Source organism: Cricetulus griseus, chromosome 6, assembly GCF_003668045.3.
Source record: "Cricetulus griseus strain 17A/GY chromosome 6, alternate assembly CriGri-PICRH-1.0, whole genome shotgun sequence".
Classification (NCBI taxonomy): domain Eukaryota; kingdom Metazoa; phylum Chordata; class Mammalia; order Rodentia; family Cricetidae; genus Cricetulus; species Cricetulus griseus.
This window is the reverse complement of record NC_048599.1, coordinates 14405466-14428803: the sequence shown is the minus strand read 5'-3', so window position 1 is coordinate 14428803 and position 23338 is coordinate 14405466. Positions and strand designations below refer to the sequence as shown.

The 23338-nt window shown below is 48.1% G+C and overlaps 2 protein-coding genes across 7 annotated transcripts in view; one reads left to right on the top strand and one right to left on the bottom strand.

Moving 5' to 3' along the window:
- Slc12a5 (solute carrier family 12 member 5) overlaps positions 1–4424 on the top strand; it is a 39317-nt gene extending 34893 nt beyond the window's left edge. For all 5 annotated transcript variants that reach the window (XM_027423422.2, XM_035446268.1, XM_035446266.1 and 2 more), the window contains 4 exons: positions 830–952; positions 1045–1244; positions 1844–1977; positions 2131–4424. In XM_027423422.2, coding sequence (XP_027279223.1) covers positions 830–952; positions 1045–1244; positions 1844–1977; positions 2131–2222 — 549 coding nt within the window. In that variant the 3' untranslated portion in view covers positions 2223–4424. The remainder of the gene's footprint in view (positions 1–829; positions 953–1044; positions 1245–1843; positions 1978–2130) is intronic.
- A 753-nt stretch (positions 4425–5177) lies between these two features.
- Positions 5178–23338, bottom strand: part of Ncoa5 (nuclear receptor coactivator 5) — a 37270-nt gene continuing 19109 nt past the window's right edge. The window contains exons 3-8 of one of the 2 annotated variants that reach the window (XM_027423425.2): positions 16968–17294; positions 15031–15146; positions 13838–13964; positions 8888–9087; positions 7426–7749; positions 5178–6951 (exon numbers count right to left, since the gene is read on the bottom strand). In XM_027423425.2, coding sequence (XP_027279226.1) covers positions 6362–6951; positions 7426–7749; positions 8888–9087; positions 13838–13964; positions 15031–15146; positions 16968–17294 — 1684 coding nt within the window. In that variant the 3' untranslated portion in view covers positions 5178–6361. Of the gene's footprint in view, positions 6952–7402; positions 7750–8887; positions 9088–13837; positions 13965–15030; positions 15147–16967; positions 17295–23338 lie in introns of both variants that reach the window. The other variant, XM_027423426.2, reaches the window with a different exon arrangement.

Here is a 23338-nt window from a genome sequence, read left to right as displayed (position 1 = left end):
GACTTTCTCCTCTGTAGGAGACTTGTAGGCCTGAGGGAGAACAGTGGATGCTAAATATGTGTGGATGGCGAGTTCTCAGGGGGGTGTGGGCTGTCAGTGTGGAGGAGGCAAGGGTTCAGAGTGGGTAACAGATGTATATTTAAAGACATAGATGCTGGGTAGGAGTCAGGGGCGAGCCTCCTAGGGTATGAGTGAAAGGCTTTCAGGAGTAGTGCTGCTGAGCACCCCATGGGGGAGAGCTCTTAGGTTTCAGTCCCTGGTTTTCTGGAGTATGGATAAAAGACCCTCGCCAGGGAGGGGAGCCCCCGGGGGAAGTGAGGGATGCTACCCAGGGCTGTGGACAGAGGAGCGCCTAGAAGTGGGAGTTAGGTTGTTTGGGGAGGTCCTGTAGGCAGGGGTGAAGAGCTGTAATTGTGGGCCTCCCAGGTGAAGAGAATCTGTTTTTCAGAATGAGGCTGATAGGTGTTCAGGGAAGTGAGCGATGGGCTCTTGAAGAATGGGGGTGTCATCCAGGCTGACAGTGGAAGTGATAAGAAATGGCATGTGCTGGGCAATCAGAGTGACATGGGACCATAGTGCTAGGCTCCAGCCTTGCTGTGCCAGGTGTTAGCCTGCTGGTGTTGATGGCAGGAAGGTCTGAGCTCTGGAGATGAGAGGCCAGGTCAGCAATGTAATAGGTGTTTGGTCTGGAGGCACTCTACTATTTTCACAATGTGTGCCACTCGGGAATGTGTGTAACCTGGATGAGCACCAGCTGTAGTAATGGCTCTTGGCAGGGCGTGGGTGGTGACCCCCGGCAGAGCTGGCATCAACCTGTGTCACTCCCTAGATCCAGAGCATCACAGATGAGTCTCGGGGCTCCATTCGGAGGAAGAATCCAGCCAACACTCGGCTCCGCCTCAATGTTCCTGAAGAGACAGCTGGTGACGGTGAGGAGAAGCCAGAAGAGGAGGTGAGTGGCTGTTGTGGTGTGGCTCTGGCAAGTGGGAGCAGAATCTTTAGCTTCCAAAAGAGTCACCTGCTGAACACTTACTCCTCCTCCAGGTGCAGCTGATCCACGACCAGAATGCCCCCAGCTGCCCCAGCAGCTCGCCATCTCCAGGGGAGGAGCCTGAGGGGGAGGGGGAGACAGACCCAGAGAAGGTGCATCTTACCTGGACCAAGGACAAGTCAGCGGCAGAGAAGAACAAAGGCCCCAGTCCTGTCTCCTCCGAGGGCATCAAGGACTTCTTCAGCATGAAGCCGTATGGGCCTGGGGGCTGAGGCTAGGGGTGGGGTGGGCCGAAGGGTCTTGTTGAGTGTGGCAGAAAAAGCAAGCAGGAAGGTCCTCCTCTGGCAGTTTGATGATCCAGGGCACGACTTGCCTTGGTTTCCCCAGATAGAGACTTACATGGCTGGGCTAGATTGTTAAGGGTCAGAACCAACTCGCAAGCGCAGGTGTTGACAAAGAGAAGGTGGTGGGGGCTGTGAGAGTGAGGACACGCTCACCCAGGGCAGATGACAGTTGGCTCAGCTCAGCGGCAGCCGCCTTTTCCTGACCCCTCTCTTTTTCTTTCTCTCTTTGCTTCTCTTTGTTTCCTGAAGGGAATGGGAAAACTTGTAAGTGCGCCACTATTTTTCCATCTTCTCTCCTAGGTTTCTAGGGTCCCTACTCCATGGAACCCCCGAGGGGTGTCCCTGGCCTCTGGGGCCTTTAAATGGCCCAGCTTGGAGAGATCTGGGGTTGAGGGAGGCCCCAGGCTGGCAAGCACCAGGCGGGGCAGCCCAACTCAGGCTGGGACGGTGACCAGACTTAGTTCTTCCTGGCTTGAGCTAACGCCCCTTGCCTCCTCTTTTTCTGCAGGAACCAGTCCAACGTGAGGCGCATGCACACGGCCGTGCGGCTGAACGAGGTCATCGTGAATAAATCCCGGGATGCCAAGTTGGTTTTGCTCAACATGCCTGGGCCTCCCCGCAACCGCAATGGTGATGAAAACTGTATCCTGGACTTTAGTTAGGGGGAAGAGGGAGGTTGTTGGCAAAGTACATGTGTCCTCTAGCCTGGGATGCAAACAGCAGAGCAGGATCCGCACTGGACAGGGACGCGGGCTCTGGGAAGGCGCAGGCTCTGTCTCCTTGACCAGCTCTCAGACATGGAGTTCCTGGAGGTGCTCACTGAGCAACTGGACCGGGTGATGCTGGTCCGCGGTGGCGGCCGCGAGGTCATCACCATCTACTCCTGAGGGCCAGGACCTGTCAAGCCGGCCCGAGCGCGCCCGGCCCGCGGCCCCCGGAGCCCTCGCCGCGCCACCCCGCCGCTGTCACCGTTTACATAAGACCCTGTGCCCGCGCCCCGGCCCCTTTCCCCGCTGCCTGCAGCCCGGAGGCCGCGCCCGTCGGGGCTGACTCCGAGGGCGGCCCGTGGGCCCCTTTTCTGAGCCCGGCCTCGCCCCGCTGGAGCTGACGCTGCAATAAAGGTGGCGAGGCGGCGTGGGGAGGCGCCGAACTGCGGTCCCGGGCGGGCAGCCCTGGGCCTGTCCCTTCCCACGCCCCGCCGCGTTCCCCCGGGACCCTGGCCACCGAGCTCAGGCACCGGCCGGCCGCGCTATACATAGTGTACAGGAGACATCGCGTGTATTTTTAATGTCCCCATATTTCTGTAACTAGAAGCGCAACGGACTCCTCACCACGGCCGCGCTCTCCCCGCTGTGGGCACCCAGGGAGGCGGAAGCCCCGGGAGCCAGGTTTCCGTGCGCCCGCCCGAGCCGAGCCGAGAGCCAAGCGCTTTAAGGCCTGCGCTCTCCCTCCCTTCCCTGTCCACACCCTGGGCCTCCCTCTCTTCCTTCCAGTTCTTGGCAAACACAGGTGAGACGGCGGCGGCCAGCTTCGGTGGATGCGAGCTTTCTGGCGGCCAGGAGAGCGAGGGGTCCATCCTCCAAGGGGAGAAACCGAGGCCCGCACCTACCGAGCAAGCCCCGCCCGGTGCCTTCGCGGAGGAGCTTGCCGCCTGCTCCCCATATCCCGTGGCTCCTCGCCAAAGACTGAATTTGTGGAGCTGGAGGGCGGCACCCCCTCCCCAGTTTCCTCCCTGAGACAGGCGAGAGTCGTGGGGCCAATGCCAGTCTAGAGGCCCGGGCAGCCTCTGATGTTCCCTCCCTTGGTCCCCCATCTGCAGGTCCTGCCTGGGGACCCAGCTGCCTACTGAGTGCTCTGAAGATGGGCCTTGCTGCCTAGTAGCAGGTCCTTAGAGCTACGTCTCCCAGACACCAGGTCCTGGAGCAGGGCTGGAGTCACGTGGGCTCTGTTGTTCCTGGCGCTTTTCTGCCCTCTTCTGACTTGGACCCAAGGCCTTTGGCTTCCCTAACTCGTCCTTGGCGCTTCCGCTCCACCAGCCCCACCTGTGGGGAGGTGCCCTCAGTCCTTAGAAAGGCGTTTGGCCGGTTCCCTTCCCCTAGGGCACGTTACTAAGGGGACAGGCACTGCATGCTCCTTTAAGCGCCCTCTGGGACTGGGTACAGTGCCACCAGCCCCAGGGCCCTGGCCTGCGCACCTAGTTAGACATCCTGCCCACTCCAAGGCCGGGGCCACTAGCTGACCTCACCACCTCCTTTCCCATGAGCCCAAGCAGAAAGCTGCAGCTGATGCCATCTAGACAGGGTCAGGTGTGGCCTGTGGCAGGGCTGGAAGTTCGCTGCTCGGCTGCTGGGCCCATGGCCCCTCTGCGGTTTGATGGGGACTGGATATTCTTCCAGGCAGTATCCAAAAAGTTGGAAGTGTAGGACCCAGGACCTGTCATCCTTCAAGACTGCCCTCCCTTGCCGTGGTCTTGCCTTTTGGGGCAAGAGAGGGGCTGCGCAGAAGAGGCTTTATCAACATCAGTTAGGGAACCAAAGTTGCACTACCTGGGCCCAGACTCTGGTTGGCAAGAGCAAAGTTTCCGTTGATGAAAACAAACATCCCACAACAAAACCCCAAGTTTTCTGTGCTCCATGTGCAATATTTGTTATGAACCTTGTGTCGTTCAAGTCACCTTTATAATCTTGTAGCTAGATGTTCCATGTCCATCCAGGTGACTTTTACTCTGAGTGCAATATTTCAATAGCCTGGTAGTAAGAAGGAGTGTTGCTTTTGTTTCAGCCGACCTATGTGCAGGGCAATGCAATGCAAGTCCAAAACCCTTGTAAATAGGAGAGGTTGCAAGCCAAATCAAGAGTATTTATCGTTATTACTATTATTATTAGGCCTGCCTTTAATTTTAGTGTTTTGGTATTTCGCATCCTGCCTCGGTATTGATCTTGTGTTCTTTGTGCCAATATGCAAAGGAGAGGGTCGGTCTTTCCTTTATTGTTGAATGCTCCCATTTAATGCTTTAAGGCTTTTACTGTGTTAATTTTTTAGATACCTGTCTGCACACAATGCAATAAAAATAATTTTATTACACCCTTGATAGCCTAAGGGGTACAGTTTGGACACTTCAGGAGGAAGTCAAATCCACTGTTGACAGAAGTTTTGTTTTTTTTGAGACAGGAGCTCACAGAGCCCAGGCTGGCTTGGAACTTGGCTATGTAGCCAAGGATGACCTTGAACTTCCAATCCTCTTGCTGCCACCTTCGAAGTCCTGGGGATTTTATGTGTGGACCACCATATCCAGTTAGAGCAGGACTCTTGGGTGGGAAAACAGCCCTCTCTGCTCATAGAAGAAGTGAGTACACCAGCTTTGGGGCCCCGCGCCTGAGCCCGGAGGTGCTTCCTAGGTGTCAGGTCACATGGCATCCTCTGGGAGGCAGCAAGTCCTTAGGGGAAGCTTGGGACATTGATGCCAAGTGTATTATAGGCTCTTCAGGGCTTTCAGGTTCTACCTACAGATTATGTCAAACTCCTGCACGACGGGCAGCAACAGAGACGAAGGCTAAAGAGGAATGCCTCTGCCTCTAACCATCATCCATAAAGACTTCTCACAATGGCTTCCTCCCCTATGTTTTGGCCACAACCCCTGGTAAGCTGTCTCTACTAGAAGCAGGTGCAGAGTAGGACAGGACTTGATGTGAGGCTATTGCTCTGTGCCATTACTAACACTTCTCAGCAGGTGGGCAGCACACTGAGGTTCAAGCTGGGTCAGGGATCCTAAGGCCTGATCTTGGGGCAAGTGCTCTGCAAAGAGATGCTGCAGATACACCCAAGAAAGATGAGCACAGGTCTGACTTTCTTATTTTAATTAAAAAGTAATTATTTCATTTTATCAACAACACAAGAGTTCCAAAGAGGGGGGGAAAAACCCCACCATATAACAAACAGATCAGAACATAAACTGCTGCCGTTTGGGGACCTTGGGTTTTGAATCTGGTTTGCTTAGCCCCTGGCAGGGACTCAGCTGGAGCTACCACTCTTGCTTGCTCTTCTAGGTCCCTCTTTCTCACAGATTTGATCCACAGGGTTCTAAATGAGCAGTCTTTCCCAAAGGAAAAGGAGTTATCCTTTGGATCCATTCAGGGTGGCATCCAGAGCCTTCCAAGTGTCACTTTGTCTCAAAAGTTATGAATGCTGTCCGTCTCAGAACATATCCAACTACTACAGTCTAACATCAAATGGTCCCTACCTCCTGCTCATCAGACAAGGGAACAAGAGTATGGATGAGAACGAAAGCCTGGGCTCCCACTGAAAACATGGGTGTCCAGTGCTGGAGACTGGAGCTGCCCTGTCAGTGCTGCTGGACACAAAGGTGCTGACTAATGCTGTGGAGAGCAGTGGGTCCCAGTCCCAGTTCATGTCAAACTGCCGAGTGAGCCGCACAGTCATCTGGAGACCCTCCAAGGAAATGGAAAACTACAAAACCAAACCAACCCCCCAGAGACCGTGTGACACAGGCACAAGAGTCCACTTTTCCCCAGTTCAGAGTAGCCAATGGGAGTCCTTGAGTGGAGTTCCATTCTCTTGATGGGACAGTGATGACACTGCCTGCCAAGGCCAACCTGCTTCTATGCGAGCCAGGCAGCTCAATTCTGGATGACGTGTGGAGGTGGAAACAAAGGCTGTCACCACTGACTCCATAAGTGGTGTTCAAACTGAGGCAGCTGGGGTTTGGCTTCTTTCTTTATTCCTCCAAATCCAGGCTGGGGCCAGAGCTACCCCATCAGAAAGAAGCTGAGCCTAGACCCCAGAAATACTTATTTTCTATCCAAACAAAAGATACAGTCCCGAAAGCAGTCTAAGTTCTGATTCTGTTAAGTGGTAAGCAACAGCCGCAGGAAGGAGCGGTGCAAGAAACTTAGGATATCTGATGCTGACCCAGAGAGTGCGAAGAACACTTCCAAACATCTCTACTTAGGATGAAGTGGGAGGGACCAGGGGAAAAGGGGACTAGGGAGAGTGGACTGGTGGAGCCTCAGTAATGCCTCTGGTATGATCCTATGGGGGCCTGGGGCCGCCCCACCTGTGCAGCAGTTTGGCTAACCAGGTGGGAAAGAGCAGGGCCACTCTGGATCAGGGTGTCCAGAGCCTTTTGTACACTTGGATTGTCAAAGTTAATACCTGTGGAAGATACAGGCCTCTGGCTAGCCATGTTGCTGGCAGGTGCCAGGCGACTGGAAGGCTGACCAAAGAGCCCTTGGGAAGGAGCCCCAGGCCTGGGGCCCATGTTCCGAGCAGACCCTGCCTGTCCCACAATGCTTGGAGGCTGATTTCCTGAGGCCTGTGGTCTTTGCTGAGGCTGGCTGTTTGCTGCTGTGGAAAAATTCTGGTTCTGGGAGCTCCCGGCAGCAACCGAGGGGGATGCAGAGCTGCTGTTGGCCGAGACCGTGCCACTGTTGAAGAGGCTGAGGATTTTGGCCTGAAGCTCTTGCTGGGAGGTTGGGGGTGCGGCTGGAGTGGGTGTAGCAGAGGGAAGCACTTGGCCACTCTGAAGCGGTTGGGAACTTGATTGTGTCTTCAGCGAGGTACCCGAGGCCGCCCCGAGTGGCTGGCGGGAAATCGGGCCTGGAAGACAAAAGAGGGAGGCATCTGGTTGAGAGTGCCCCCTAAGGGCAGGAGGCCTAGCAGCCAAAGGAAGAACAACAATCATACATCACAGCAATCGACAGTACAAACAATAACATCAAATTCTAAAAGGACCATCTCAGGATATGGTCCTGAGCTGAAAGCAGCCTAGAGCCCAAAAAATTGCTTGAAAAAAGGAATGAATAAACAAACAAACAAACAAACAAACAAGGGCATCCATCATAGCTCCCAGGGAGCCAACAATTGTAGTTTACCCCCCATTAAGCCAACTCCAGGGAGATCATTGCTAACAGCATCACCAGCGTGCACGGCCTGTGTGAGAGGCCAGTGGATGGCTCATTTCCCTTCCCCACCGCAGAGAACCCTGGGCATGCCCCCCTCCCCCGGGAGCACGGGATGAGAGAAATGCAGCGTGAGAAGAGAACTTCACCTCGGCCCTGCCACGTAGCTCACCAGGCAGAGCGTCGGCGGCGCTGCTCCTCAGGAGCCGCTCCTTCCGCCCACGCAGGTAGTCGATGACCCTGTCGGTCTCCTCTGCAGTGAGGTATCTGTTGTCTGCCAGCAGGTTGATGAGGCTCTGAATGGCTGGAGGGTGCCCCCCACGACCTCCCTCCTCAGGGCCTCCACGATCTCGTTCCTGTAGAATGGCTTCATTAGCCATCTTGGCTGCCTGTCGGGCAATCTCCTCACGTTCCTTTTCCCGACAGTTATTCTTGTAGCGTTCATAATTCCTGGCCACCAGCACCATGGCATCTGCCTGGGGCATGTTGCGATGCTCTGTAGGAGGCAATAACACAAGCTATTTTCTCCCATGATAGATCCGAGTGCCTTTCTTATTCTCAAAGCAGAGAAGCACTGCAGGGGCAAGAAGCCTTGAGCCTAGAGTAAGGCAGGCTGAGGGACAGAGCAGTGCTCTTCAGGGTGGACCATACCTTCCTACAGAGCTATTTCTTCAGTGAGATCCCTAGATCACAGACCTGTGATAAAAACCAAAGGAATACAAGAGCCTCCCACAGAGTCAAACAGACCATGTGGGGAGCAGCCTGCAGCCTCTAGACAGCAGCAGGAGGCCAAAGAAGCTCTGTAAAGCCTGGCTCCCCGCTGTGCTCCTCAGGGCAGAGCCACCACTTTTAAATCCATCAGTTCAAAAGTCATGGACCAAGATCAAATTGCAGAGTGGTGAGGACACTTCTTGGAATCTTACATAAACATTCTAATACAAACTAAGGGCAGCTCCTCAGGGACAAATGACTTGGGGATTCTAACATACCCTGTGACTATGGGTGTGACAGCCCAGGCCATCCGAGACACTGGGCAGGTGCAAAAGGGGAAGTTAGGCTTTAAGAGTCACAATCAGGGCATGGGTGGCTGAGTGTCAATGCTTGGAGGACGCTCAAAGCACCAAAGTCACTTTGAAGGATGACTCGAAGGATCCTGTCCTTCCTTTGGAGGGCCAGAGCCGCCTCCTGTCCTCATAACTCCTCTACTTGGTTCTCCGTTACACCGACAAACAGTACCCTGTCTGTGACAGTCTCTGTCTCCAGGAGCTGCATTTCAGGGAGCAGACGCCTAAGCCAGACTTCCCTGGGAGCCAGGTGTGCACAAGTCGTGACACTGGTGGCCTGAGATGGGGTACTATGGCAGTGCTGACGTCACGGAATCAGTGAATGCGACACATCACTGACCTCTACAGCAGAACTGGCTGTTGAACAGCTTGCAACAGGCCCAGTATTAGTATCAGAGAACACCAAGGAAAATATGATGATGAAAGTCTCCTAGATAGCACAAAAAGGAGCTGCTACATTGGAGATGAAACATATCAGCCACTCCCCCAAACCCACTTCTCACAAGCAGGTCACAGAATCAGTGTGCTGGCGACTATCTCTGGGAATTTGGACTACTTGGGTCTCTGTACCTTGTGGAGTTCCAAACATGATGTTGACTGTACAGGAGCGGTGAATCTGGTGCTGCTGGGTGATGACAATGGCAAAGGGAGACCCTCCCCTGCTGACATCCTCCAGCGCTTGTGACAATGACACCTCTGTGTTAAGGAAGATCAGGTCCACAACCATGCCGAGGTCTCGCACCTTCCGCCCCACAGACTCAGCATAGTCCCTGTAAGAACAAACAGGATCCGGGTGAGCACTATCTAGCCACATCTTAATCAGCACACTGCTGGATCCCAGCCTGCTGTGTCTCCTTTTCAGAACTCAGGCTCTAGCCCACCCAGTATTAGGGTTCTAGTTTTAACTTGCCTATAGGCCCGCAAGGAAACTGCCAGTAGGATAGTTTTAAATATCAAGGTGGAGCTTACTTCACGAGGAAAGATTTGGTCAACTGAGGAACTTTAGCTTCCCAGCTAATTACTCTGGACCCTAACATAGTAACGTACGAAGGACACTAGAAAAAGCATCGCAAGCTTCACTTCAAGGCCCGAGTCCTCACAGTCTCACTCACTCAAAGGAAAAAACGGCATCTTCCCCGTCATTCTCATGCCATTCAGATGTTCAAAATGGGAAGAGCCCATCCCAGTCATGGAACAAACATCACCAGAGGGATGCCGGAGGCACGGGGCGCGCTTCTTCCATGTGTGCTGTGTTGTCATTTCAAAGAGCAGCACTTGTCACAGCAGTGCAGGTGTTGTCAACAGTCGAGTCACACTCCCCAACACTGGGCACTCTGCAGGGCCTTCTAGAGTGCATGGCAACTGAAGCCACAGGACAGGAGCAAAGCTCCAGAGAGCAAAAATGCCCAGGCCCCCCAGACTCGCCACTCCCATCAGCCTCTGCCTTAAGATCTCAATAATGGAGTGCTCTGGTGGATCTCCAGTGGGTCTTTTGCTGTCTCTTAGCCCCTCAAGGTTGAATTGTTTCTCAGGGGTCAATCCTTCAGGATTTTTTTCCATTATTTGCTGTCTACCTATTAAGGGCCATGACAACAATATCATGAGGATGTCACCAAGAGATCAGATACAGCACCTTTCTGACCTTCCCCTAAGGTATCTTTCATAATTTTGCTAAGTTTTTAAACTTGATCTCTTCCTGTTTATCTTCTGGAAGTTCCAAGCCATCTTTAGTAGCTGACACATCTTCCCTCAATACTCTTCAGCTATTGGACACAGTAACCACCAACGAGCTCAGTCATACAGATCACTTCTGAGACTCCCCTGGGAGAAAACAGATGTGTTTCTGGTCTTCAGAAGAAACCACCTTACCCCTAGAAGCAGCCATGTTGTATCGGATAAACTATGAGAGTATCTGACTGGGAGGATGTCATAAAACTTTTTGTAGTTTTTCTTTATCCTTTACCAGTTTATTTATTAAATTTAAAACATTATGTCTGCATGTATGTCTGTGTTCCATGTACCTGGTGCCCCAGGAGACCAGAAGAGGGCACTGGATCCTCTGGGACTCTAATTAAAAGAGGGTTGTTGGCTGTCATGTGGGTGCTGGGAATTGAACCCTGGTCCTCTGGAAGAGCAGCCAGAGTGTGTACTGAACCACTGAGTCACCTCTCCAGCCTTTTCTTTTTTTTTTCTTTCTTTTTTTTTTGTTTTTTGAGACAGGGTTTCTCTGTGGCTTTGGAGGTTGTCCTGGAACTAGCTCTTGTAGACCAGGCTGGTCTCGAACTCACAGAGATCCGCCTGCCTCTGCCTCCCGAGTGCTGGGATTAGAGGTGTGCACCACCACCGCCCGGCTTTTCTCCAGCTCTTTTTCTGTCACTTTAATGAACAAACAGCTCTAAGCATTTTTTAAACCAAATTCTTTCTGATTGCTTTCTAAATTTTGCTTTGATGCAATATTTCTCAGGAAATACTTAAGAGTATTGGAATCCACAATGGCTGTAGTAAAATTCAGATCCTCAGGGGCTAACTTGTGGTTATGCAGCCCAGTGTTCTTCCAGTTGCTGGCAGAGTACCTAGGGAGCTCTTCGCTGACATCACAAGGACTTCTGCTCCCAAACAGCCAGGCTGTGTTCTGTCAAGCTCTTCTTGACTAGCGTACTTCTCCATCCTCCTCTTCTCATCACCATCCTTCCTTTTCTTCTGCCTCTTCAACAGAACTAAGCATCTATTATGGGTTCTGTACCAGACTCCTTTCCTTGTCTTCAGCCTCATCCCCGCTGACTACCAGGCATTCTCCATCAACAGTGTAATGGGATAAGCCAAAAAACTGGGACGGTCTCTTCACAACCTTCCTCATTCACCTTTCCTCTAAGCACCCAGGTTCAGTTCTCTTTCTGATGCAGTAGAACCTTTGCTCTATGACCCATAGCTTCGCTGTCAGTCCACCTTGCCAACAGTCTAAGCTTAGCAGCAATATCATTCATCAATATCATGTTTGGTGACTGAAGCCATTTCTCAGCAGTCAGATACACAGAATAAAAACTAACACTGAACCAAACTAGCAATCATGAAGGACTGCACTAGCCTGTAGCATCTGCATGAAAATTTTAATCCTAGACTTGGTGATAAAGCTAAGGTTTCTGATAAGCTGGCCTTGGGTCAGACCTTGTTCACTGGGAATGAGATTAATGTGTAGCTCCTTCCTAGGTTCTAGTTTACCAGGATCTGTCAAGCTTTTCATATCTGATTTTGTCCAGAGCATCTGATGAACTTATCTGAATAGATAGTATTAATCATCAATGATATTTACTGGGCAGTTTCTGCCTGGAAGGCAAAAATCTCAACCTCTTTCTCCTCCATCAGTAGGGTTTCCTCAGGCACACTGGCTGCACATATGGTATGGGTTCTGCAGTGTAGCAGTCCCAGGATCCTGAAGCATATGTGTGCAACTCAGAACAGGACCTTATCATGCAGCCCAGGCTAGTCCTGAACCTGAAGCAATTCTCCTAGCTCTACTCTGGAATGCTGAGACTATAAGCAAGTCTCACTCTGAGCAGCTGCTACCTTTCTTCTGTATAGTCTTCTACCAACTGCTTTCTAAGATGTACCGCTGTACTTCTCATTCCTTGGGGAGGCTGCATGGGAACACAATGGGAAGAAAGCCTGAGTTTTTATGCTAGAAATGGGTTTGGATTTCAGCTCCAGAATTTATTTGTGAAGTTGTGAAGCTATGAGCAAGTCCTTTATCTCTTACCAAATTCAGCCTTTTTCTTCTAAAGCAGTAAATCAGAAGCATGACTCAATACCTGTCGTTTTCTTCATCTTGCCTCCAACTCAAACCCCTGACCTTTTCCTGGCATAAGACTCATTTATATATTTTATGTCACCGTCCTCACTGGGCTGTGAGAACCACAGGCAGACAGGACTAAGTGTCTGACTATTACTACTGTAGTCCCAGTATCTACCCACTCCTACCCCCCACCTACCCCTTGCTGAATGACACATATATAGTTATAATGATAAAAATTATTTATGTAAATCACCCAGGAGGCCATTTGGGGTAAGAACTCAGGGGGTCATATAGAGTAGGTGGTCAGAAAATGATGGCTATTTATTTAGCATCTAGACAAAGCAAGGCAACCCAAAGCCTGTGAACTCTTGCCTGATGGCTGGTGTCTTAACACAGATTTCCCTAGGTCCTGTGGACTTTGACTTGGCTAATGTGGTTACCTAACACTTCAGCAAGGCCAGGCTCCATTCCATTCAAGGCTGTCCCTTATGAAAGTGGGGGAGAGATATTACTTTTCCTGACTAGGATATACACCCATTCTCACTCTTAGTTCACATGGTTCTAAGCGCTAATCTCATCTAAATCTATGGCATACAACCCTGCTCTAGCAAATTACAATATTCTGGGCCCTGTCCAAAGTGACAAAATCAGACAGAGGAGTTATAGTAAAGCCAGCTTAGTCTCATGAGAAAAATCTAAGACTTCTGGAAGAATACTTGGAGGGAAGACTGGAGTGATGGCTTAGCACTTGAGAATGCTAGCTGAGTAAGCAAGACAACCTAGCATGATGGGGGATGTTCTTCTGTATATATGTTTCTCTTATTGGTTGATGAATAAAACACTGTTTGGCCAATAGCCAGTAGAGGCAGGAAGACAGGCGGGACTAGGAGAATTCTGGAAAAGGTAGGCAGGGAGGACCTCAAAGAGACACCATGTTGAGACCGGGAAGACGGGACGTGCCAGGCATTCTCTGGTAAGATAAGGCCATGTAGAAATACAGAGATTAGCAGCTATGGGTTAATAACTAAGATTACACAGCTAGCCAATAAGAAGCCCGCGTGTTCATCCGTGGCTGAAGCAGCGGGAGCAGGTGGGACAAGAAAATGGCAGCAACACTAGCAGATAACAGTAGTTCTAGGTTCAGTAAGAGGCCTTATCTCTGAGATGGGGTTTCTCTGTGTAGCTCTGGCTGTCCTGGAACTCGCTCTGTAGATCAGGCTGGCCTCAAACTCAGAGATCTACCTGTCTCTGCCTCCCTAATGCTGGGATTAAAGGCGTGCTAAGAGGCCCTTTCTCAAAGGAACAAGGCAGGGAGGCAGGGAGTAATAGAGGAGGGAGGGCCTGTGCCGTCCTCTGGCTTATGCAGCACCCATACATATGTCCACACACACACACACACCCACACCCACAGAGAGAGAGAGAGAAAGAGAGAGAGAATACATCAGGAAAGCAAAACCTTGTCTTCAAGAAAACATGATCAAAAAAGAGGGCAGAAGCAAGCGAAGGAGAGCTGAGATACCAACAGAGGTCATGTCTTGCTGACAGCTGGACTTTACAGGTAGCCATGTTTGGACTTCCTAACACCTTTGGACTTAAGGCAGTTCTTATTGGGCTGTCACTTAGTGAAAAGAACTCTAGCTGAAGCTCAAGAAATAACAGAAAAAGGTCAGCGAGTGGAGTGCAAAGTAAACCCTTTTCCATACCAGTGAGAATCAAGCATGGGTTCTTACTTGGTTTGCTTGTTGACCACAATAACAGAGCAATCCACAGGCCTCTCTGCATCAAAGCGCCGCTGGATTTCCTCAAAATACTGACGATAAAGCTCCTCTCTACGTCGTTCCTCACGTTTCAAACGCTCTGCAAGACACCAGCGGAGAAAAGGGAAGTAAGGACTGCCCTTCCATAATGTACTTAAGACATTCTGAATTAATCCTCATGTATATCTCTCAAAATTAATCATTTTTACTCCCTTCTACTATCTTATATCCATTAAGATGAAACCATGGGTGACAGGCCATGGTCATTCTAATGCTTTATATGATCCTACTACTAAACAGACCCCAAGAAAGGTGATTCATGCCTATATAATACCAGCATTTGGAAGACTGAGGCAGGAGGACTGCTGAGGTCAAGGTCTGCCAATCTTATACAGTGAGCTGCAGGCTAGCATGGGCTACTTTGTTATAAAGAAAAAAAAAAAAGAAAGAAAAGAAAAGAAAAAAGTTGGGCAAGATAGTATATGCCAGGGAGGGAGGTGGAGGCAGACTGGGCTGTATCAGACTGTTAAAACCAAAAAGGAAACCAGCCACTGTCGATTTCGCCGAGTACTTTACCCAGCATCAGGCATTGTCATTCTTTTAATGTCTGCCCACTTGGCAAATATATTTCATTACTATTCCAATGTGAATCTTTGTGGACTTTTTGTTAAAAAACAAAGTGCAGTTTTTATAATGCCCAGAGCCTGTCAAATGGGCAAGAATGACTACACTCTAGAACACCTGTAACAAGGCTCCTCCCATCTCTTAACTGGACAGTAGGAAACAATAAGAACAATTTTGATGACAGAGTTGAGAGATGTAGGTTGTAAAAAGTAACACAGATGCTTGCTTGCCTCTACTTAAAAGAGAAGCTGTAAGTAAGGTAAGAATGACAGAGACATACAAAACCCCACACCATACGAATGATTGTTTATCTACGAAACAAGTAAAACGGCAAGTAAGTCTCAGAGCCTTCACCTGCCATCATCTGCTCTTTCTCATTTCCTGTGGGATGACTAACCTACTGGATGGTGCTAATTTGCATTTAAACATCAACATTAACATTTGTGGATTGCCTCACTGGGTCACTAAGCCCTTTGTGTGGAGATGGTAGTGCCCACCAATGACTCTCTCCCAGAAATGGGAACACACTGCTGGGACTTCACCTTTAGCACGAGGGCCTCGTCCATCAAAGCTATCTCTGTATCGGTCAAAATAAGAGTCATCCTTTCTTCGGTAGTAGTCGTCCATCCTCAGATAGCGGTCGTAAGATCCTTCTCTCCTGAAAGGTTGGGGACAATTTCTCAAGTTACAACTCTGTCCTATCCTGCAAAAATCCGATGCAGAGGCTACTTCAAAACCAAACCTTCCTAAGGCAGTCACAGGACTTTGGGATACAAGTTTTTATGGAGGACTTGTTTATTGTCTCTGGGGCTGTGACTACGAAGTTAACTCATCTCACAACATGATAGGGACTTGGGATGAAAAGCGATGGTATAAAGCCAGGACTTGAGCAAATGAAGAACGCCTGGTGGAGGGGTCATTTCATGCCTTCCTCATCGCTCTTCCCTGCATGCTTACAAAACTGTAGCAGGGGGCTGGAGAGAGGGCTCAGCGGTGCTCCTCCAGAGGTCCTGAGTTCAACTCCCTGTAACCACATGGTGGCTCACAACCATCTACAATGGGATCTGATGCCCTCTACTGGCATAAAGTCATACACGCAGATAGAGCGCTCATATACATAAAATCAATACATCTTAAAAAAAAAAAAAGAAACTGCAGTAAAATGTGTATCAATAATATGCCATTTTAAGTTTTTTCTTGGCAGGGTCTCATGTGGTTTTGAGCTTGCCCTACAGCCAAGGCTGGCTTTGAACTTCCTTGCCCAGCTTCTGTGCTGGGGTCACAGGTGTCCATCACCTAAACTACAATCCCAATGCCATGCAGCACTACAATCCCAATGCCATGCAGCTGTTACTGCCATCCATTTCCATTTGTTAGACAGCCTCAAACAGAATTCTACATCATTTGCCTACTTTCCCCAGCTCCGACAATCTCTACTTCCTGTCTTTATGAATATGCCTATTCCAAGGACTTCAAATAAATGGAGTATTACTCCACTGTCTGACATGGATATCTAACAGTGATGACTATTTGGGTTGTTTTTGCCTGTGGTCTATATGGGCAGTGCTGCTGTGTGTACTCACACATAATTGTCTGAACCCTCCCCCACACTTTAACTTGGTAAGTGTGGTGTCTGTCTTGAGTGTGTGGAGGCCACAGATTGATGTCCTGTGCCTTCCATGATTGTCTCTTGTTGAATCTGGAGCTTATCTATTAGCCAAAGATGGCTGGCCAAGAACTACAGGGATCCACTTGTCTCTACCACCTCAGTAGTGGGGCTACAGACGCACACAACATGTTTGGCTTGTTTGTGGGCGCTAGGGAATGGAACTTAGGTTCTCATGTTTGTACAGCAGATATGCCACTGTCCAAGCCATTTCCTAGCCCACATTCTTGAATGAGAACTCATCTTCCTATGCTGGGTCACAGGTGTACACGGCCACACCTGTGTACTATGGTGCTATAGTGCTAACTATGTACCACTATACATATCTTGCTAATAATTATTTTCTGCATCTTTCCCAAAAAATCATGAGATGTATCATAGCAGGTGTGAAGTGGGTTCTCACTGTGGCTTTCATCTGCATCTGCCTTATGATTGATGCAGTGGACCAACTTTCATGCATCTGCTGCCTACCTGCAAATTTCCCCATTTGGACAACATCATCTTTCACAACACAGCTTCATATGCTTGTCTGTTTTGTTTTTTTGAGACAGGGTTTTTCTGTGTAGCCCTGACTGTCCTGAAACTCAATCTGTAGACCAGGCCTACCTCTGCCTCCCAAAGGTGTGTGCCACCATGCCTGGCTCTAGATGCTTTTAATAAGCACAATTCATCCATCATTCAAATTTACTGTGTCTACTTGATAGGAACATAAGGAAATGGAAGGTATGTTATATGGAGTTTTTTATAAGTGTCTCCAAACACACCTATGAAAAGTTGCTAACAACAAGGCAGATGGGCAAGCTCTGGACACACCTGTACAGAGGGTCTCGGGAGTCTCTTATGTCTCTGTATCTGTCATACACGGGATCTCGATGATCTCGAAAGTCTCTAGAGTCTCTTAGGTCACGAAAGTCCCGAAAATCTCTCAGGTCCCGAGCATCACGTATACTTCTGCTGTCTCTGTGATCTCGAATGTCCCGGCTATCTCTGTGGTCCCGCAACTCCCGAGGGTCTCGGATGTCTCTGCTATCCCGGGCATCCCGGCCGTTTCTGCCATCCCTGGGTTCTCGCCTTGGACTTCCTCGAATTGGAGAGCGATCTCGCCTTGTATCTCGACTATCTCCAAAGCCATATGGATCCCTGTGGGAGTCAGCAAAAACATGCTAAGACAAAGAAACTTTGGGTAGCCAACCCTTCAGCTCTTTATAGAATCCCACCTCCCTTCATTTTTCTCTGAAATACAACACATACAGTGAGAACATAACTAAAAATTTTAGGACAGTCACCCATCTTGTTATCAGTAAGTCCTAGAAGGTTCCAGAACCTCAAAAGATTATAGCAGCAAAGGAAGTATGCGTGAACAAAAGCCAAAAGTTGTGGCTGACATAGTAGTAGGCTTCAGGTGTTACTCAGTGCTTGTTACACATGCCAAGTACTCTTCAGTCACAACAGGTTTTCAAAGTGACAGCACTTTCCCCTAAAGTCTATTTTCTTCCATGACAAGTATCTGAAAGACTTTATGGGTCAGAACTATGGGGCACAGCTCATAAAGGAAAAGACAACCTGTCAGCTCTTTATGGGAGAAGGTACCATCCTTCAAGTCTTTCAAACACAGCACTGCAACAGAGCAGGACTAGAATTTTAAAGACAGTTACCCCATCTCTGTCATCTCATACATGCTCAGATACAATCTCATACAAAGTAACCAAAGGGATCATTTTTTTAAAGTATAAAAAACCAGCTGAAATATCCAGCAGGACGTTCAAATTGCAGGGAAAAAGCAAGCAGTCTGGTATGTCAAGTTGACAGTTCTAAAATAACTCTTAAACGGCTACTAGTAGTAGTTTCTTCCATCTAAGGGCCCCTTTTCATTACTTCCTCCTTGTTTACTGGCTCAACTTGAGTTGCTTTTATGACTTAATCTGCAAACATACCTGTCTGCATACTTTTGTTCATATGGCTTCTCTATTTCCTAGATGAATTGAAGTGCCACCCAACCCTTGCAGGCAAGCCCACATGCTTTCTCCAGGAGAAAGCCTCCAGTCTGAGATTCACCTTCATTTGGTACTTATCTTTGTACAGTGTCTTATGTCTGACCCACTTTCAGGATAACCTCCTCCATAAAGCCTGACCTAAACTTTTGATCTCCCACAAACAGGCTCCTCCCTCAGCTTTCCACCTTAGTCAATGACACATCTAACAGTTATTCAATCAAAAAGCTGGGTGTCGCCATGTTCTGAGTTTAGGTCTAAATCACATTCGCTTCCTTCTCTGAAAACTGGCATTAGTTCTGCCCACTTTAGCTTCCCTGGTACCACCGAATGCTACCTCACCTTGCCCCCTAAATCAGGATAAGAACCTTCTAGAGCCCCCCCCCCCTTTCTGCTCTTGCAGGAACATTTATGTAGTAAAACCCTTTGGTAATTTCCCACAGTATCTAAATTCAATATAAAATCTTCACCAAAGTTAGGAAGGGTCTGAATGATCTTGGACCCTAACTTCTCCATAGTTTACCACTTTCTTGCCACATGGGCCTTTTATCTACAACCAGCCTAGATCTTTCCTGATCCTCTGGGGCAGCAGGAATGGACCCATATTTCTTTTCTAGGTTTCAGTATAGAAATATCCCCTACTCCCTGATTCTCTTAAGCTTATTTTTTGATATTCGAGACAGGGTCTCATCGCCTAGACTCATGATCTTCCTGTCTCCCTCAGGGTGCTGGGATTACAGGTGTGTATGCCATCATGCCTGGCTGACTTTTCAAAGAGTTTTGCCAGGTGTGGCAGTATGTACCTGAAACCCTAGCACTCAGGAGGCTAAGGTAGAAGGATGGCAGACTTTGGGGCTAGTCTAGTACAGACAAGCTACACAGTAAGATCATGACTCATTAAGGAAGGCAAAAAATGACTTTCTGCCCCTAAAATTTTAAGGTTGTAATTTTTTGGGTGGCAATAGGGACTAAATTCAACATGTTAAAAGTGGATGCTTGACCACTGAGCTGCACCCTATCCCAACTGTTCTGTATCTTCTCATATCTTTTAGCACGAATTTACAGTCTATATTCACTTAGTGTATCTTCCCTAGTAGACTGCAAAATCTAAAGCGACAAACATGTTATCTGAATCTGCCCTAAAAACACACCACAAAGAACTATGTTGGGAGGAGCAGGTTCCTACACAGATTATTACTGCACTTAGCAAACTGTCCTGAGGTAACATAAACACAGTGCACATTTTAATCAACAATGGAACACGTGCACAATGGTATTCTTACAAGACTATAACACAGAGCAGCTGTTTGCATGTAAATGTACTTTATACCTGTTCACATGGATTCCCTACTAACAGAATGCTGTCTCCAAGGCTCTGCCTCTAGGATATTAGCAAGGAGTTCAGGAAATGTTTAACAAATTCAACTATATCACTGAACTCTAAGCCTCCCAACAGCAGGTACCATGTTCTGTTGAGATTCTGGCATTCCTCACCACTGTAATTCTAGGCTTTTATCACAATGCCATTGGCTTTGAAGACAGGCTTGGTTTCCCTTCATCCTCATAGCTACAGTAAAAACAAATTAAATGCAGTTTTGTTTTCTACATATTATTTTTTTGGGGGATGAGGGACTTGTTAGGTTGTTTCGGCTAATCTGAAACTCTAGGTTCAAGAGAGCTCTCTGCCTCAGCCCCCAGAACAGCTCTGACTCTTCTGACCCTCTATCGTAAGCCTCATCATACTCTTTGATTTGTGGACATTGTCGTACAGCAGCCAGGTGTTCACAGAATCAAGTGCAGACTAACCAAGACAGCGCAAGCTCCCTACCGTAGCACAGAATCCCGCTATGGGGAACATCTACCACAGTGGAAAATGTGGGCAAACAGTCAGGCAACGACAGGAAGTGACAAATACAAAGTATTTTTGGATTATTAATGATCGGCAGATAAACCTGCCTTGGGGAGCAATTAGAAGTAGTCATTAGAGTCAGAATCAGATTTCAAGTGTTCTTGGCAATTAGGGCTGAAATATCATGAGCCTGATGGACCACAGACCACACAGGCTTTGGGGTGAGAGAATGAGGATAAAACCCCTGTGTTTAACAGCATGTTACCTGCTGCCTTATGACAATTATGAATGCCATGTCTGCTTCTTGTTATTACTGTTTTTATTTCTGAGGTGCTCCTATCTTGCTGCTACCAAGCTACATCTCTAGGCCAGTTGTTCTGTCTTTGCATTCCACTGAAGCATCTTACCTGGTAGTTTACCTTTGCAGGTTGATCATAACAACCCTGTTCTCACAGCTTGGGTCCATACTTCTTGCATGGTACAACATTCCTCCCCTTCCCTCAAAGACTCTGAAGTCCATGCGCAACAAAGCTAAGAATTCTCTTCTGGATAAAAATGCAGAAGGGGCAATATTCCCAAAGGAGAATGGATGGAAGCAAAGGAGTGGTGGCGGTGAGGGCAGTAAAGACAGTTAATTCTCTAAAACAAAAGGCAAAACATTCCCTCCTCCAGATGAACAATATAGTAGATTACTGTTGTTGTAGAGACAAAACAAAACAATAAATCCCTGTTAGGGCCACCCTAAGACCCAAACAACAACATTCTCAGAGCAATGGCACTCCTGTTTCTGATCCCACCATATTCCTCAAAACAAAAACACAGTTATAGAAGGTAGTACTGTGTTTAGCATCCAGAGCTGGGAGAGGACAAAACTCCTGCATGAGAAATTTGACATCAGATGATAAGTAGGTTATAAGTAAGTTTCTAGAGCACAAAAAATTCACAGGATCACTGCAGGACACCAGAGGCATTTTACAAAGGGAAGCCAAAACAGCACACTGTCAAGTACTACATCACTAGAGACCTCGAGGGAAAAGAACACAGCAGTTAGGCAGCAGCAACAGAGGCCACAGAGGGGGCACTTGGTCAACACACAATTTTGCTATGTGTACTTGATCTATTCAGGAGGCAAGGGAAGGGGAGGCAAATGATCTTTAAGAGACAATCAAATTCCTGGGAAACATCATCGAGATAAGGCAGGGATAGGAAAGGGGAAAACCACGGCTCAATAGCAAGTGGTATGTTTCTGGTTGACAGGCTCCCTTGCTGGGAACTAAAGGAGCTAGGAGGGCACTCACTAGGCACTGGAAAGCATACAGAGAAGAACTGACAGACGATCGGCTTAAAAGGCCAAGTCAGACTTGAGATTTTTTTTTTTCCAGCAAGCTTGAAACGTCAGATCCAGGTAGCGTTCCTTGGTTTTGGCAGTACCGGGGGGGTTTCAGGAGAAAGGCCTCATCTTCTTGCTTTTCTGTCAGTGACTTCTTCCTTTCTTCCTGTGTCCACTGCAGTATTGGGAGGATCAGCCTTCACTTGGCTCTGAGAAAAATCCTTCATTAGCTCTTCAAATTTCCGTCATAGATCCTGCCCACAAATACCATTATCTAAATGGCTAGACGTGGCGTGGCACTGACCCTCCACCATGATAGTCCCAGGTAGTGAGAAATAAGGGACTTGTAGAACCCTATCATCAAATGCATGTAGAAAACAGGGTACAACGAGATGTACACTTCACAGATGCAAATTCTTTAGGTGCTCAAGCTTCTCTCTGGGAGCAGGGTAGCTCCTCGGCTGACAAAGTGGCACCTCTTGAGAGCTGATGACTTTTCTTGAAGAGGTAAATCACAGCTGAGAGTCTTCCACTGTGATGCCATTCAAAGTTGGGGCAATCTCATACCAAAGGAACAAGCAATTACAGAAGAAGTTGAGGTCATATGGACAAGGTGAAAACGCCCAGGTCATACAGGAAATTTGTCCAGAGCCAGGTTACTTCTGATGAGCTAATTAATGCCCAGTGGCTTTCACCAGAGAGATACATGGTCAACACACTTCACAAATGTAAGGGAGAAAATCCCCTGGATAGCTTTTTGTGTGGAGAAAGCAATTCTATTTATTGTTCTTTAGGTAATATGAGAAAGTTTAGGAAACAGTATCTGAGGCCAAATTGGCATAGGGGTGTGCTGCAAAATTTGGTTTTCAAGGAGGACTGAAAATGGCAACTTCAAAAATCTGGGTCACAAGAATCATAACTCAGGCACCGAAAGCAAACCAATGCCTGTTTACCAGCTACAGATAACTTGGATAATAAGTATGTAGTGCACTAAAATAGTCTAAGGAAGCAGCCCAAGGTCTGTACAATCGAGATCCAGGCTGAAATGTGATCCTGGGTAGGGATCCCTCATGCAGATTCTATGCTTGGCCAGGCCAACAGTGTCAGAATTTTTCTTGACAGCTGGAGTCATTAGGGAGGCACATTACTGAACACAGAGCAAGCCCAGCAGAACTGTGTTTACAGAGATACCTAAAGAGGTGATAATCCTGTGAAAACTCCTGAAGATACATAGGTGTTTTGACACTCAAGGTTAAAATCCAGCAAAACAAGTGTTATGAAGGCCTTGCCAGCATATCTAAAAACATTTTTTGTTTTAAAGCAGACAGAATCAAGACATAATGGTGTATTTTTAAGGAAATGCTGACCGTCAGTTCAGTGTCAGGCTTTACTCCAGAACAGTGCAGCCCTGTGCTAGGCACACAGCAAGGTTAGGGCTGCTCAATGAAGGAGTTCAACGCTGACACTGGGATCACCTCAGGCTTTGACTGGATGCATGCACCCAAGGGACTGATAGTTTAGAAGCCACCGTCCTTCTGGATTGATTGGCCCTGCCCCACCTATACTTGTAACCCACTGCTGCTCTACTGCTGTGTCCAGAGAGTGAAGCATGGGTAGGGCAGTGACAAAACAATGCTGCTTTACCTTTGCAAGTTAACTTTGTCTTGACTTTTTTTTTTTTTTTTTTTTTTTTTTTTGGTAAAAACTTGGGCTTTTGTTCAGGTTTTATGGTGCTCAGAACAAATTTTACCAAATGTGAATATCCTGTTTTCCCCTGAAACAATTAAGCACAGCCATAGACATCATTGTGCTAAATAATCCACCAAGGAACCCAGTCATAGGTCACAAGAAAATCTGGTAATCAAATGACAGTAGCCTAGCAATCCCTCTTGCTGATTGTGAACACAGCAGGAAGCTTCACCCTCTACAGTCGAATAATCTGTTTAGAGCTTAGTTCTGAGGTATATCAAGGTGTCAGCATGTTTGTTTGTCTGGCAGGGAGATCATCTGAAAG